Source organism: Mycetomoellerius zeteki, unplaced genomic scaffold (assembly GCF_001594055.1).
Source record: "Mycetomoellerius zeteki isolate Tzet28-1 unplaced genomic scaffold, Tzet1.0 scaffold364, whole genome shotgun sequence".
Classification (NCBI taxonomy): Eukaryota; Metazoa; Arthropoda; class Insecta; order Hymenoptera; family Formicidae; genus Mycetomoellerius; species Mycetomoellerius zeteki.
The window spans coordinates 479,206-493,223 of NW_017257354.1; the positions used below are offsets into that span (position 1 = coordinate 479,206).

Consider the following 14,018-nt stretch of genomic DNA (forward strand, 5'->3'; position numbering starts at 1 on the left):
TCCAGTCTCTCGCAATCTATTAAATGTCAACATAAACACTCTTCGGTTTGGCACTCTTCTGTTTGGAAATCGTCGTGCATATTCTCGCACCGCCTTTAAAGCATTACCGTTGCAGAAACCGTATACAAAAACCATATCAGCATATTCACTATTAGAATACGTACGCGGCATATTGCAAAAGACAAAATTCATCTACTGTTAAAGGCTTTCAAAGAGCGACTGACAAATTCATAACAGAAAGTGGAAAATGTAATCAAATATGTCGGTGCTAGATATGGCAAGAAATGTAAACATTTTTTTTCGATTTCTCTGAAACGGAGCAAAAACGAGCATATGTCTATAGGACTTTTTTTCTTAGTTTTTTACTCCTCTACACGCTCCCGAAGTTTTGCCATTTAATTTGGAAACACCCTGTATATAATGCGCACTATATAAAAGCGCTATATAAAAGAGGAGAGCTAATTAAAAACTTAACAAATATTATATGTATGTAAAAACTAAATCAACTTATGTTTAAAAAAACACTTATTGTATATGTATTACATCTGGGGATGTATATACCCTATTAAATACAAATTTTTCACCGTTTTCAGCCCGTTTTTAGCCTGAGCAAACGGTTAGTTTAATGGTTGTTCTACAACGTGCTTTGTTTTCTGTTTCTTGGTTTTTACCTTTTGCTTTTTTCTTCTTTGTGATCGTTTTATCGACAATTATATTTCTTGATATGTGTTTTCTGTTTTTTCTGAAGTTCGTTAACGTTTATCTTGAGCAACAGAAAACGAAAAACGGGATAAGAAGCAAAAAGGCAAGATACAAAAAATAGCAAAAGGCAAGAAATAAGAAACAAAAAGCACATTGTAGAATAGGCTTAAGGTGAAAAGTGGTAAAAACGTTCATTTCACTTAATGAGTATGATTCTGTTTTTAGGTCGCAAATAGGAATTTTTCCGTAAAACGAGTGGTGCAAGTGGATTGCATATGAATATATCCGAGTGATAATAACGTATACATTATGAGTATTTTTGAGTAAATACGTGCTGTTTAAATTTGAAATAAAAACGTATTTTTAGCTATGAGTATAAAATACTCGTTTAGCACTCACAATTACTCACATTGCACGTTTTGAAATTTGAAATTTAACCCATATTTCATATTATAGGTATTTCATTTTTTAGATTTAATTATTTTCAGATTTTTAATTTTTTGTTAACACTGAAGTTAAATTTAAATTTTAAAGATTTTTATTAATTGGTTATAGAGCTAATATATTATTATTTATACATATTATTTATTTCTGCAAAAGTTTTAATATATATTTACGACGGAGTAATTTTAAATGGCTATTAAATTTTTAATTTAATATCCGTTTAAAGTTAAATTTTTAATTAAAAAAACGGATATATATTATCTGGTTTTAAAAAAATTGAGCTTGAAGAAAAATTAACCTAATAAATTAAAAGAAATTTATTAACTAACATATAGGTATTCCCCTTGTATTAATAACCTATCATTACCACGCGCGCTGGTCAAAATGATTTTCAGGCTCTATAACTTTATGGCGTAACTCGTAATCGAGCCTTATGCGAATCAGAAATTTGAAGTATCTTCTGTCAGTTGAGACAGACTATTCAAAAAAGTATCAATACATGTGTGGTAGTTGTTTAAAGAGAAAATAATTCTCTTCACACACACACACACGTCTCGAAAAAAAAAAAATTTTTTTTGATATACCCAGTACACATTTTTATTTGAAAGTACTACATTTTAATAGTATCACCCTAAAATTTTAACTAAAAAAGTTTAAAAAATGAAAAAGTTATGATTTTTTACAGTTCATTTTTTTACGCGTGTGTCTTCAAGAATTTTTAAATATATTGTTAGTTAATTCGTAACGTTACCATTAATAAAACATATTTTATAATATTTAAGTATATTCCACATTTTGTTTATATCAAACAGATAGTTTTAGAATGTCAGCATCAACTGTCCAATTTGATCGAGTCATAACTTTACAAAGGTGTTATCACTCGATCAAATGAAACTTTACAAAGGTGTGACAACGAAGGGTTAATGTGCACTATTTTGATAAGTAAATACTAAAAAGTATTAAAAATATGAAAAAGTTTTAGTCACATAATATCTTGATAAATTATGTATGTTTTTATATTTTATATTTATCAATTTACGTTTAAAATTATAATATATTAGAAAGTTTACACATACCGCTCTATTTTGGAACGTTGAGTTTGACTGATGTATTTATAACCATGTAATCCAGTGTTATTGCAAAATTCGGTAGCTTGCCTTTTCAAAATATTCCAACATTTAGCATTTGCGATTGATATTTTATGTCGAATTTGTATTCTACTTGATTTCATATTTATTTCGATTATAAACGAAATTTAATGTTACAAATTGCAATTGTCAATTGTGCTGAGAATAATATTACGCGAGAGAATAAATGGAAAGACGGTGTAACATTTTCTTCTCACGAGTACGTTAGCGTATTAACTGCTGCATATCGGACAGAGTAAATAGCAAAAGCATATAGTACAACAACATAAAAAATTTATTCGACTTTTCATCGATTGGCGTGTGATAATTTCAACTTTCCTAGTCGCGAGTTTATCCATGTGTAATTAATTATTAACCGATGAAAATGTTAAAGCACATCTAATGCATACATTACAGATTCTCGTGCCACTTGTCATTATTACTCTTTTAAATTGGAATACTTCGTTTACATTTCGCGATAATGAAACATTTGCCTGATACCAATGAATATTAATGATAACGTAGTATGCTCACAATCAGAGAAAGGATAAAAATGTGTATTGAGCGCTGTTAAATGCTACCATTAAAGTATATATAAATATATGATTTATATGAAATTAACTTTATATAGTTTACTTTTCTGTAGAAAAAACGGATTATTTCTTTTTTATCTAGAGCGATTCAGTTCAATCTTGTCATGTAATTATTTAAAAATGTATTGTGGATCGAAGTTAATTCTTTGCGAGAAGGGTATTCTATAGCCAATGTAATTCTACAATTGCTTCGAAGAGATTTAAGAAAAGATTATTTCTATTTTTCCTTTAAAACATTTAAATTAAAGCATTTCTCATTTAAATTTATAATTTATGCTCGGATAAATTTAACGACATATAATATACAAAATTATTTCAGATAAAATTTTAGTACATGCGCTGAATATACTACAATTAAAATTGAAGTACTTATCAAAATTACGTATATTAAATTTTGAAAATATTAAAAAAATGTATTACACTCATTCTTACAAATATTAATATTTATACTTAATTAAATTATGTACATATGAAAGTTTTGTTTATAACATTCTATTTTTATTGAATAATATCTATATTTTTATTGTTTATCTATCTTATTTGTTTTATTATTTACTAAAATTTAAAAGAATTACAAAAATCTTAATTTTTTTGTATAAATACTTTAAGTACTTAAAATAATTTATGCAAAGTTTTATTGAATACTTAAAAGTATTTATATAAACAAATTGACAGTATTTTATATATTTCCATATATTTCCATTAGAATATAAATAAAGTCTTGCTGCTTATTAAAATAGTTTCTACAATTTAAATAGTGAATAAATTTCTTGTGTCATTTGTAAGTACAAATAATCTGTAATTTTTTTCGTAATCTATTTATATTATTTAAAAAATTAGTGTAATGCATTCTTACATTATAATGCATAACTCATAAACATGAAATGAATATCTGTCATCAAAGTTTAGAAATAATGAACAAACATTATTTATAATTGCTTTATGTTCAAGTTTATTTCTCTTGGTTTTATGTGTAAGAATTAAGAAAAAAATTCTTTGCTTTCATAAGTATTACGTAACATTTTCACTAGATATATAATTACTCAAAATAATCATCATCAAGAAATGTATTAGTGAGTCTTTATCGAATCTGGTTAGCCAGAGTAATGACGTGTGCATAAGCAACGACGTTCCTGTGGTGTTTAGTACTTTATCTACCTCCTCGAAGTTATTAATGACTCTTGCTGAGTCAGGCGGCAAAACGAGACGCGGATTACGGCATGACAAGCGTCACCTTCAAAATTTAATATCCACGCGAGCGAAGATAGTCGCTTCTGATCGATTACTCACGGAACCTGCTACTTATAGGTTTCTTGTCAAGTGTATGTACGTTTAACTCGATATATTATTGAAAAATTTTATTCCTAATATCCCCGACATGCTGGTGAATCGAGTGTCTTCACGATTATAACCTTATTAGAACGGATGTCAGACATAAATGACTGGATAATAAAAGAAATTTGAAAATTGATTTGAAGACTGAAATATTACGAAGAAATAATCGCACTAGTCTGCATAGCAAAGGTAATATATCGTGGTTTTTTTAGTTGAGTCACAGTCTTGATAGCCCAGGCGTGCTTCGTCGGCAATAGGAGTTACTCGTACAGATCCCATGAACGGAAATTCATACTCAGATATTATTCGCTTTCCAAGGCGCGCAGCATGGATAGTTTATTGACTTTGTTCAACATAACGTGAGACTCGTCACTGTACTTTGAATAATTCCCAAGTAGCACATAGCGCATAAAGTGTCAAAAAAATGCTAAAAAAGTATATATATGTATAAGCGCTTTTTTAGCGCTTTGCAGGCGCTGCTGTGCTACTTGGGTTCAAGCATCAATTCTGCCGCTGGATCTCTCACAAGGTAATTGTTGTTGTGCGCTCGTATTAAAATTAATTCGTGACGAACATTAATTACCACACGTTTGTAATCCTCGCAAAAGCCTAACCATAATGTTGAGCGGCACGCAAAAATTAGAATATCATCTGCGGTTAGATTTTTCGCCGTATATTCATTCGAGATCAATCTAGCATTATTCATAGTCTGAGTGTTGTTAGGTGAAAACGATGTACAGCCCTTTAGGATTATTCCAACTTTTTTGGTCAAATATGAACGCCCACATAGTTATTTCCAAGTGTTGCTGTATTTTTTTTCGTTTTCTTTGTCGTCACCCTTTCTTTAAACATTTTTAGAGAACATTTTCACACATACTGTAGGTAACATAATAAATCTTGCTTGTATGGATGTCTTTATCTCGTTACTATGTCCAAACATTGTGAGTAGAATAGAATTTATTACACTTCAGCATTTAAATACATAGCCAAGAAGGGGACTTGATTTACAATAAATTCTTACCTCATTCATTCTTTCATACTTCATACGCGCTCTTATTTAACTATTTTACTATTTAACTATTTACTTTTATTTTCTATTTCTATCTTTATCTTTATCATTGCCGCTTTCCGATTATGACATATTTATCACCTTACGCTTATCTAAGTCAGTCTTATATTATCTTACTATGTTCTTGTATTATTTATTCTATTTTCTATAACCTATATCCTATTTCACAGCCTTTCACAGCCTTTCTTATCCTACAGTACTTATCCCCATTCTACTCCCTATCTCTCTTCCCTTTTCCTTCTTAGGGTGCGTTCCATTTAAAATCCACAATGACCACGACCACGGCCATATGTATTTGCCGTTCCACTAGCTTGTGAGCTCTGCGGGCGAAATCTTAAGTGGAACGAATTTTGTGTGTGAATAGTTTTTGTAATATGGATGCATTGAGGTAATCGTACTGCGCTGTAAAAAATATAAATCTGAAGACTCATCGAGTTCTGATGATGAATGGGAAGTAGTGTTTATCTCTTTTCGGATCATATAAAGAGACTTTTTTCATATTGAAAATCTAATAATACTGGGAAAAAAACAAAATGTCTGCTTAAAATGACGCACAACGATAGCAGACGACGAAACGACCCACCTACGAATCATGTGCGTCGTGAGCTCGACACGGTCGTGATTAATGACGTCATTTATGACGTTTTGGTTGCGACCACAACAATCGCGGTCGTTATGTGGAACGGGTTTTTGGGCGCTGCAAGTGTTAAGTGGACGCACCCTCAGTATTATTTCTTTATCTTTCCATAATTTTTTTATTATCTTGCCCTTACAATCGTCCAATTTCTTCCCCCTTAACCTATCTATAACTTTTTCATTCCCTTCCCCTAATTCCTTAAACCTCCCACTCACTTCTTCGCATTCCCCTACATAGTGTACTATATTATCTCTACCTTTTCCACAGAATACATACTTCGTTTTATCCTCGTCTCCTGCTAACCAATATTTGTTTGCCTCCTCCATATTTCTACACTTCAGGCTAGCTAACGCCCTTACTTCATCTCCTTTCCTTATTAATTCCAATCTTTCTTCTTTCAAATACATCGGCCCTCTTTCCTTATTTCTAATCTCTTCATATTTCTCATTATACCTAGCCTTTTCCAATCTACTATTCTCCCATTGAATCTGTACATCCTTTTCCTTATTAATTAACTCTTTCTCCAAACTAACCGTCCCGTTCTCCATTACTTCCGGGGCTTCTATTCCCCATTCATTCCTATTATAATATCTTTCTCTCTCCCTTCTGTATCTATCTTTCCATCAGTATCCCTGCTTTTCCTCCCAGCATTCTCCTACTAACCTTCCTGTTAACCCTTTCTTTATCTTTTCCTCATATCTTCTCGCTCTTATCCCCCATCCCACTCTCATTTTGTCCATCACTAATTCCCTCATTATCAAATATCTAGGTGTATAAAAATCCAAACTAAAAATCCATCTTACATAGTCTAACATTATTTTCTCTACACCTCTTTTTCCTCCCAATCTCATATTTCTACCCCATACGACATTACGCTCTGTACCAAATATTTAAATAATACTCACCTCCTCTTAAAATCATTCCTACATATTCTTTCACCTAGACTCCACACTTTTCTTGCTGTCATCTTCCCTTTCCTTCCCATCTCTTTTATATGTTCCTTATAGTCTCCTCTTCTATTCAATACAAATCCTAAATATTCTTTCTATCTAAAAATTCTTCAACTTCCTCTATTTCTTCCCCCCCCATACCCATTTCTCTTTCTTCTCCCTCTCCTTCCTATTACCTACCATTATTTTCGTTTTTTCTGTATACAATTCTAGTTTTTTATCCTCCAAAAATCTTCTGAAAGTTCCCATCATATCTTGTAAAGCCTCTCTACTTTTGGCTACCAATACAATATCGTCTGCGTACGCTAAAGATCAAATCCTATTCCTATCTAATTTAACTCTTCCTATCCCTCTTTTCTCTAGCTCCTTATCTAAATCCGCAATGTACGAATTAAATAGAAGTGGACTTATTACACACCCTTGCCTCACACCTTTACCAGTCTTAAACTTCTCAGTATGGCCTCGTTCTCATCTTTACCTCTGTGCCTTCATAGATCTTTTCCATCTTCTTCACCAGATTCTCACTTATCCCTTTCTTTCTTAGTATGTCCCATAGTCTGCCTCTATCCACCTTGTCGAAGGCTGCCTTCAAATCCGCGAACATCATATATATATTTTCCTTCTCTCCGTCTCCCTTTTACTATCTCTCTGTACCAGATGCGTCAGTACAAAGATGTTATCCATCGTCGTTCTTCCTCTTCTGAAACTTGCTTGACTTTCCGGCACTAATTCCTTTGCTACCACCTCCTTTTCACCTGCTTCTTAATATCTCTGCATATACTTTATAAGCCGTACACAGGAGTGAAATTCCCCTATAATTTGTTACTTTTTCCTCGTCCCCTCTTTTGTGCAGTGGTACAACGATGCTTGCCTTCCATTCCTATGGAATCGTACCTTCCCTCCATATCTTTTGCATTAAGTTCACCAGTTTCCTCCACAGGCCTTCTCCCGTGTATTTCCAAGTCTCCATTGGTATCCCATCCGTTCCTGATGCCTTTCTTACTTTCATCTTATTTACATCACTTTTTATTTCCTCCTTCAACTCCTCTCCTTCCTTCTCTTTCCGTTGTCTATTATCTGTCTTGTCCTCCTTCTCTTCCATCCAGTAACTCCATGAAAAATCCTCTCCATTCATCTTTCCCTATATTCTCCTTCCATGTCCTCTTGCCTCTTTTTTTATTTATAAATTTCCATATATCCCTTTTCAGCTTTTTGAGCTCCTCTTTCTCTTCTTTCCTTTTTTCATTTTGTTTCTTCTCCATCAGGCCCTTAAACATTCTTTTCTCCTCCAAGTACTTCGCTCTTCCTATTTTTCCTTTCCTCCATCTCATGTACATCCTCTTCACTTCCCTTTTTTTCTTTGTGCAATTTTTATCTCACCAGTTTTTATATCCTATTTTCTTCCTTCTTTTTATCCTTTTTTTGCTCAGGTCTTCCTGTGCTATCTGTTTGATCTCCTCCTATTCTTCCTCTGTCTTATACTCGTCTTTCTTCTTTTCCTTCTCATCCAATTCTTCTGTTCTGGTCTTGAAGTTTCTTATCGCCTCCTCTCTCTTTGTCCATATTATAATTTCTTCTTCCCTTTCCTCTTCTTGTGTCCCATTTTGATTTTCATCCTTCCTCCTGTTTTTCTGTTTTGCATCTCCTTCTTCAATCTTTATACATAGAGACAAGTGATCTGAGTCCACTCTTACATCAATTCTAAATTCTACGACCTTATCATATACATTTTCATTTACAACTACGTTCTTAGTTCATTAAACTACGTTAAAATATAAGTATATCATTAAGGAACAATGAATACATTAACAATAGAAGATTTTATGTTAATAGAAATAAATTTTTTAATAAAAAATATATTTCAATAATGATTTGGCGGAAAGTGCTCTCCCAGTATATTTCTGGTATAGGGACACGCTCCTGAGCCACAACGTCGCGCGCGCGATAGGCAACTAGGCCGCCGAGCCTCGAGTGGTAAGGGAAGCCCGCAGGAATCGGCTCGAAATGCAGATTCTTGCGAGCACTGTACTAAACGATCGGATATTTTTGATCATTGTATCTCTGGTAAAAATTATGTCCTTTGTCTGTTTCGCTTGGAACAACTTGTTTTGTTCGGAATAAGCATCTCACGTTATCGTTGTCGTATCACTTTAACATTCTCGATTCGTACCTGCTATATCACAGTAATCTTCTCTCCGCAAAAATTGAACAATGTTAAGCAATATTGTAGCAATGTTACAACATTATCACAATGTTATTGAAATGTTCCAAAATGTTTCTTGCTTACTGGGTATCTATTGTTGCAACGATTTATAAAATAGCACGTACCAGACACGTATTTGTTTAAATTACCTAATTTCTTTTGTTTTTTGAAACTGTGGCGCCTTTAACGCTTTAGCACTTTAGTACTCCAGCTCCAAAAGCAAAAATAGGTAAACATGTTCTGATTTCTAATATGAGTATAAATAATTTTTATAAATATATAATACATTAGTGATAAATATCAATTATAAGCATTTATAAGTGTATCTGAGATATGTAAAAGAAAAATTTATATATATACATATATTATATATGTTTGATATTACATCGTTAATTTGTTGTAAAATGTAAGCTTGTCATTTAATACAAGGTGTGAAAAGCGTTAGCCATTCATGTATGTACGCATCATTGTATGTACGTGGGGATAATTTAAAATATAAAATGGGGCACGGAATTGCGGTAAGCATATGGTCAGCCCCGACCCAGTATAAGATCGAATAATGTGTGGATAACCCGTTCTCTGCTCATACGGCAGCAACGAACAGACCACGAGCATGCGGCTAAAGAATGAATATTCAACAGTAAACACCGGTAACGCTTGTAAAGGGAAGCAGAAAGGGTTTAGTGCTGCTGAGTACTCGTTGGTCGATCCGATGCAACGGAGAACCGACGAGGTACCGTGACTTGTACGGACCTCACGCGCACCAGCTGAGAGGGATGTTGTTTACGATATTACATCTATAATACCAGTCAAGTGGCCAACGTCCGGTCACATCGCCGTAATCTCCTCTGCGCCAGGACCCTCGGCTCTTGCCCAGATACAGCACGTCGCACCGAAATTATAATAATGTTCGCTGTAGTCATGTGCACTACCGCCGCATTAATGCCTTTTCTCAAGCGCTTTACAAATCGAATATCATGCACATGGAAACTTTTTGCGAGTCGTCACATACATTTTTTTATCTAATTTTAAAAATAAAAATATCTTAACTCTAGTTAAAAGATTTTTTAAGTTCCAAAATTTCAAAAAAGTTTTTTTTATTTTTATAAATTCTTGATCAAAGATATTTTTGGTTGCACGTAAATACAATGTTCACTCCCATACGACAATTTTATTTTTAATCGAGTTTCATTTATTATACATATATATATATACAGGGTGGACCATTTTAATTTATCCAGTTGATTTTCTCAAAATCTGTAAGTTTAAGACAAAAATTTTCAAACAAAAGTTTTATAGCTTCAAAGAAGTTGGTGACCTTAGCTGACTTTGAGAAGATGATCTTGTGAAGATACAAAAAGGTTTTAGCCATCAATCGGACATCTTGGATAATATAAATATTGACGTACTGTAACTTTGAAGCCTCATAACTTGGAAAATGCTTAATAAAATATAACATTGTTATATTTTATTAAGTATTTTATTAAGTTTTTAAAAAGGTCTTGAAGTCAGCTACAAAAATATGTAGTAAAAAATGGATGCTTCCATTTAAGAAGTTTTAAGTAACTTTGATCTGACCTTAAGAATATCTTTTTGAGCTCAACTAAAGTTATCAACTTCTTTCCCCCTTGAAGCCATAAAACTTTTGCTTGAAACATTTTTGTTTTAAACTTACAGATTTTTGAGAAAATCGATTGAATAAATTAAAATGATCCGCCCTGTGTGTGTGCGTGCGTGCGTGCGTGCGTGCGTGTGTGTGTATAAAACATTTTATTAAACCTTTATTTAAAAAATTAAGATTCTAAAATTGTTTAATAATTTATTTAATACTGTTCTCAATAGTTCTAATATTTTTAATGTAGATATAACAAAAATTTTGTATTTCATGAAAATACGCGAATGTCAATTTCAGAATCCTAATTTAATGCAACATTTTTATTAAAGAAATTGATATAAATTATGAGTCTTTTGAAACATTAACTTATTAAATTACTGGTTAATTTAATTCGCGGTATTACTAGTAGTTCAATCGAGTTTGCATATCAAGATCGAAAAATCATTTTCATGCGGTAATAATTTAAAAGACTACATATGTAATATATAAATTCACACGGAATTATTTTAGCACTTAAGATCTAGCTTGACCGTTAAAAGCTTTATACCTGTTCTACAAGGATCGCAAGTTGTAAGCCGTAAGAAATTAGCCAATCACAGTTGAATATGAAAAAAATAATCAATTATGATTGGTTAATTTCTTACGGCTTGCGACCTTATTATAGAACAGGCTTTATTCCCTATTTGTTGTGTAATCACATTTACAGTCTTAAACAAACTCCTTTAATGTTCATTTATGTCACCCCAAAAAGACACTTTTCTACTTATACTATACTAGCTATTGCGAAGAATATCACTGAGGCCTCGGTGATTTAATGATGAGGACGCTCACACGGAATGCAAGAGATCCGAGTTCGATTCCCGACCGAGGGAATAATATTTTTTGTAATAAAATTATTTACAGATTTTAATATTCAGCATTATTAAGATCTTTCTAAAATACCTGAGAGCATTTAACTATTGAATTGTTAATAAATTTAATTTATGATATTACTACAATAATTCAGTCGGGTTTGTGTTTCAAGACTTAAAAACCTTTTCAGCGCACAGTTTAAAGGACTACACATGTAGTATATAAATATGTAGTATATAAATACACACCAAATTATCTTAGCACTTAAGATAATTAGCTTAACTCCATCTCGACTGTTTCCTAAAAGATTTTGTTCCCTATTTGTTACGTAATCGTATTTACGGTTTTAAAGAAATTCCTTCAATATTATTATCTTTTAAAACATTTAATTATAATATAAGAAAATACGGATTAATTCTAATAATTGAATTATAATTCTTTTTTAAGGATTACTATGTTTTTAACAAAAAAAAAGTGGTGAAGAAAGGTCTTATTCTATATTTAGTATAACCTATCAACTTGATTAAAGGTAGCATTCAGATGTGGTAGGCAAATGCCAACGCAAAATACCAACCACACCTATAAACGCGCGAACTTTAGATGATATGATTCGCAAACTTTAAATGTTCATAATTCAAAAACTTATATCCTCGACATTTTCTGGTATTAGGATTTTCATCTCAAAATGATCTCAGAAATCTATCCTTAAGCGTTATTACGGTCTTTACCGGACACACTGTATATACGTATACTCTGTATGTATATGTATATATCATGTATGTATACATACATATACATATACACACATACTAAATATATCTTTAGATGTATTTTGCAGTCAACGCAGAATTTAAAAAAATTAAAGATAGTTTCATAAAATCGCTGTTACGTAGCAATCGATATTATATGCGCTAACTTATATGTAATTAATACAATCATGTTATCAATGCAGACTATTTGCTGTAAAAGAACTTGCTAGCCAAAGAACAAACATCGTCATGGAAGGGATTCGTTGTTTTGATTCTGGCTATTATAGAGAAGACATATATCACTGATTCATCCCCATTGCAATAGTTAGGGTAGTAGGATGCTGGGAGGGGTGAATAGACGTGTAGAATTTATTACCTTGCTCGATATATATGATTATTTAAATCTTTTTCAGACTTTTTGTCACGTTATTCAATATTATCGCTATTAAGCATTTAAAATTATTATTCAGGCAAATTTTCTTCTCTAGTTGATTCTTTTTGATGTATTTTTATGTATTTTTATTATTTTACATCGTATGTATAGAATTCTACATTATGTGTATTGAATAGCTGTCTGCTGAACTTGAAAATATTCATTTTTATTTTCTCGAATCAAGAAATATTTACATTTAATAATTGTTTAATTAAATCAAACATAGAACTGTGTATGGTATCAAAAGATTTTATGCAAGTCATGCTTATATTAATATAAAATTATATTGATACCTAAAATTTTAATAGTAAGTAACCCCGTGCAGGATCAAACTTGTCTAAACCTATAGTGGTTTGATATTTGTGGTATCATTTCTATATAATATCAGGCCGACAAATACCCTTATATATTAGATATATTGTACATTATTGATATATTATGATATTATTTTATGTATTGTGTGATTGTACAATACGATATACTATATGTATACATTATACCACACACATAAAACTAACGATTTAAACTGAATAATGACAACGCTGCGTATAACTGATCTTTCACGATTTTTTCCAATTAATTACAATTTGGAGGATTCTTATTTTATTTGTTATTATCTCTGAATCTTTATATAAATTAATCTATCATTTTATCGGATTTGTATTGCTATTGCAGATCATATTATAATTTTTCTAAGTAACGATTGAAACAGCTGCTACAGAAGAAACTGTTGAGATGACAAAAAACTGAAGAGATGAGATATCTCTTTATCCATGTTAATATTGGACAATTATTTAATTTTTTATTTTTTACGTTATGTATATATATTATCTTATCAGTACGTTTTACATTCTTGTATTTATGTTCTTCTATTGAAAATATATTATCTATAAAAATATATACATTATAAAAATTTTTAATAGTTTTTCAGAAACAATAATAAAATGAAAATTTTAGCACAATTCTAGGTTCAATTTTTGACAGAAAAATTTTATTTTGCGTATAAATATCTACATTTGAATATACTGCAGCCTTGTGTTTCAAAAGTAACACAATTCAATGAAACGTGATTTTGGAGTTATTACATCAATGAGTTTTAGATATAACGTCACCCCCTATTAAAAATGAATTAAATTTTATAAATAATTGTTAAAATGATAGAACTCAAAAAGAGTAATTTTTAAAAGATTGTGAAATTAAAATGGCAAAAATAATATTTGGTCATGTTAAAAGAATATTCTTTTTTTATATTATTTTATTTGTCAATAATTTTTTGTCAAGTTGAAAAATAGATTTTTTTTCTTTTCTG

The 14,018-nt window shown here is 31.4% G+C and overlaps 1 protein-coding gene across 1 annotated transcript in view; it reads right to left on the reverse strand.

Moving 5' to 3' along the window:
* The window catches only part of LOC108725801 (sodium channel protein Nach), a 19,411-nt gene extending 17,034 nt beyond the window's left edge, over positions 1–2,377 (reverse strand). Inside the window, exon 1 of the mRNA XM_018453025.1 lies at positions 2,223–2,377. Coding sequence (XP_018308527.1) covers positions 2,223–2,377 — 155 coding nt within the window. The remainder of the gene's footprint in view (positions 1–2,222) is intronic.
* Positions 2,378–14,018: the final 11,641 nt, after the last annotated feature.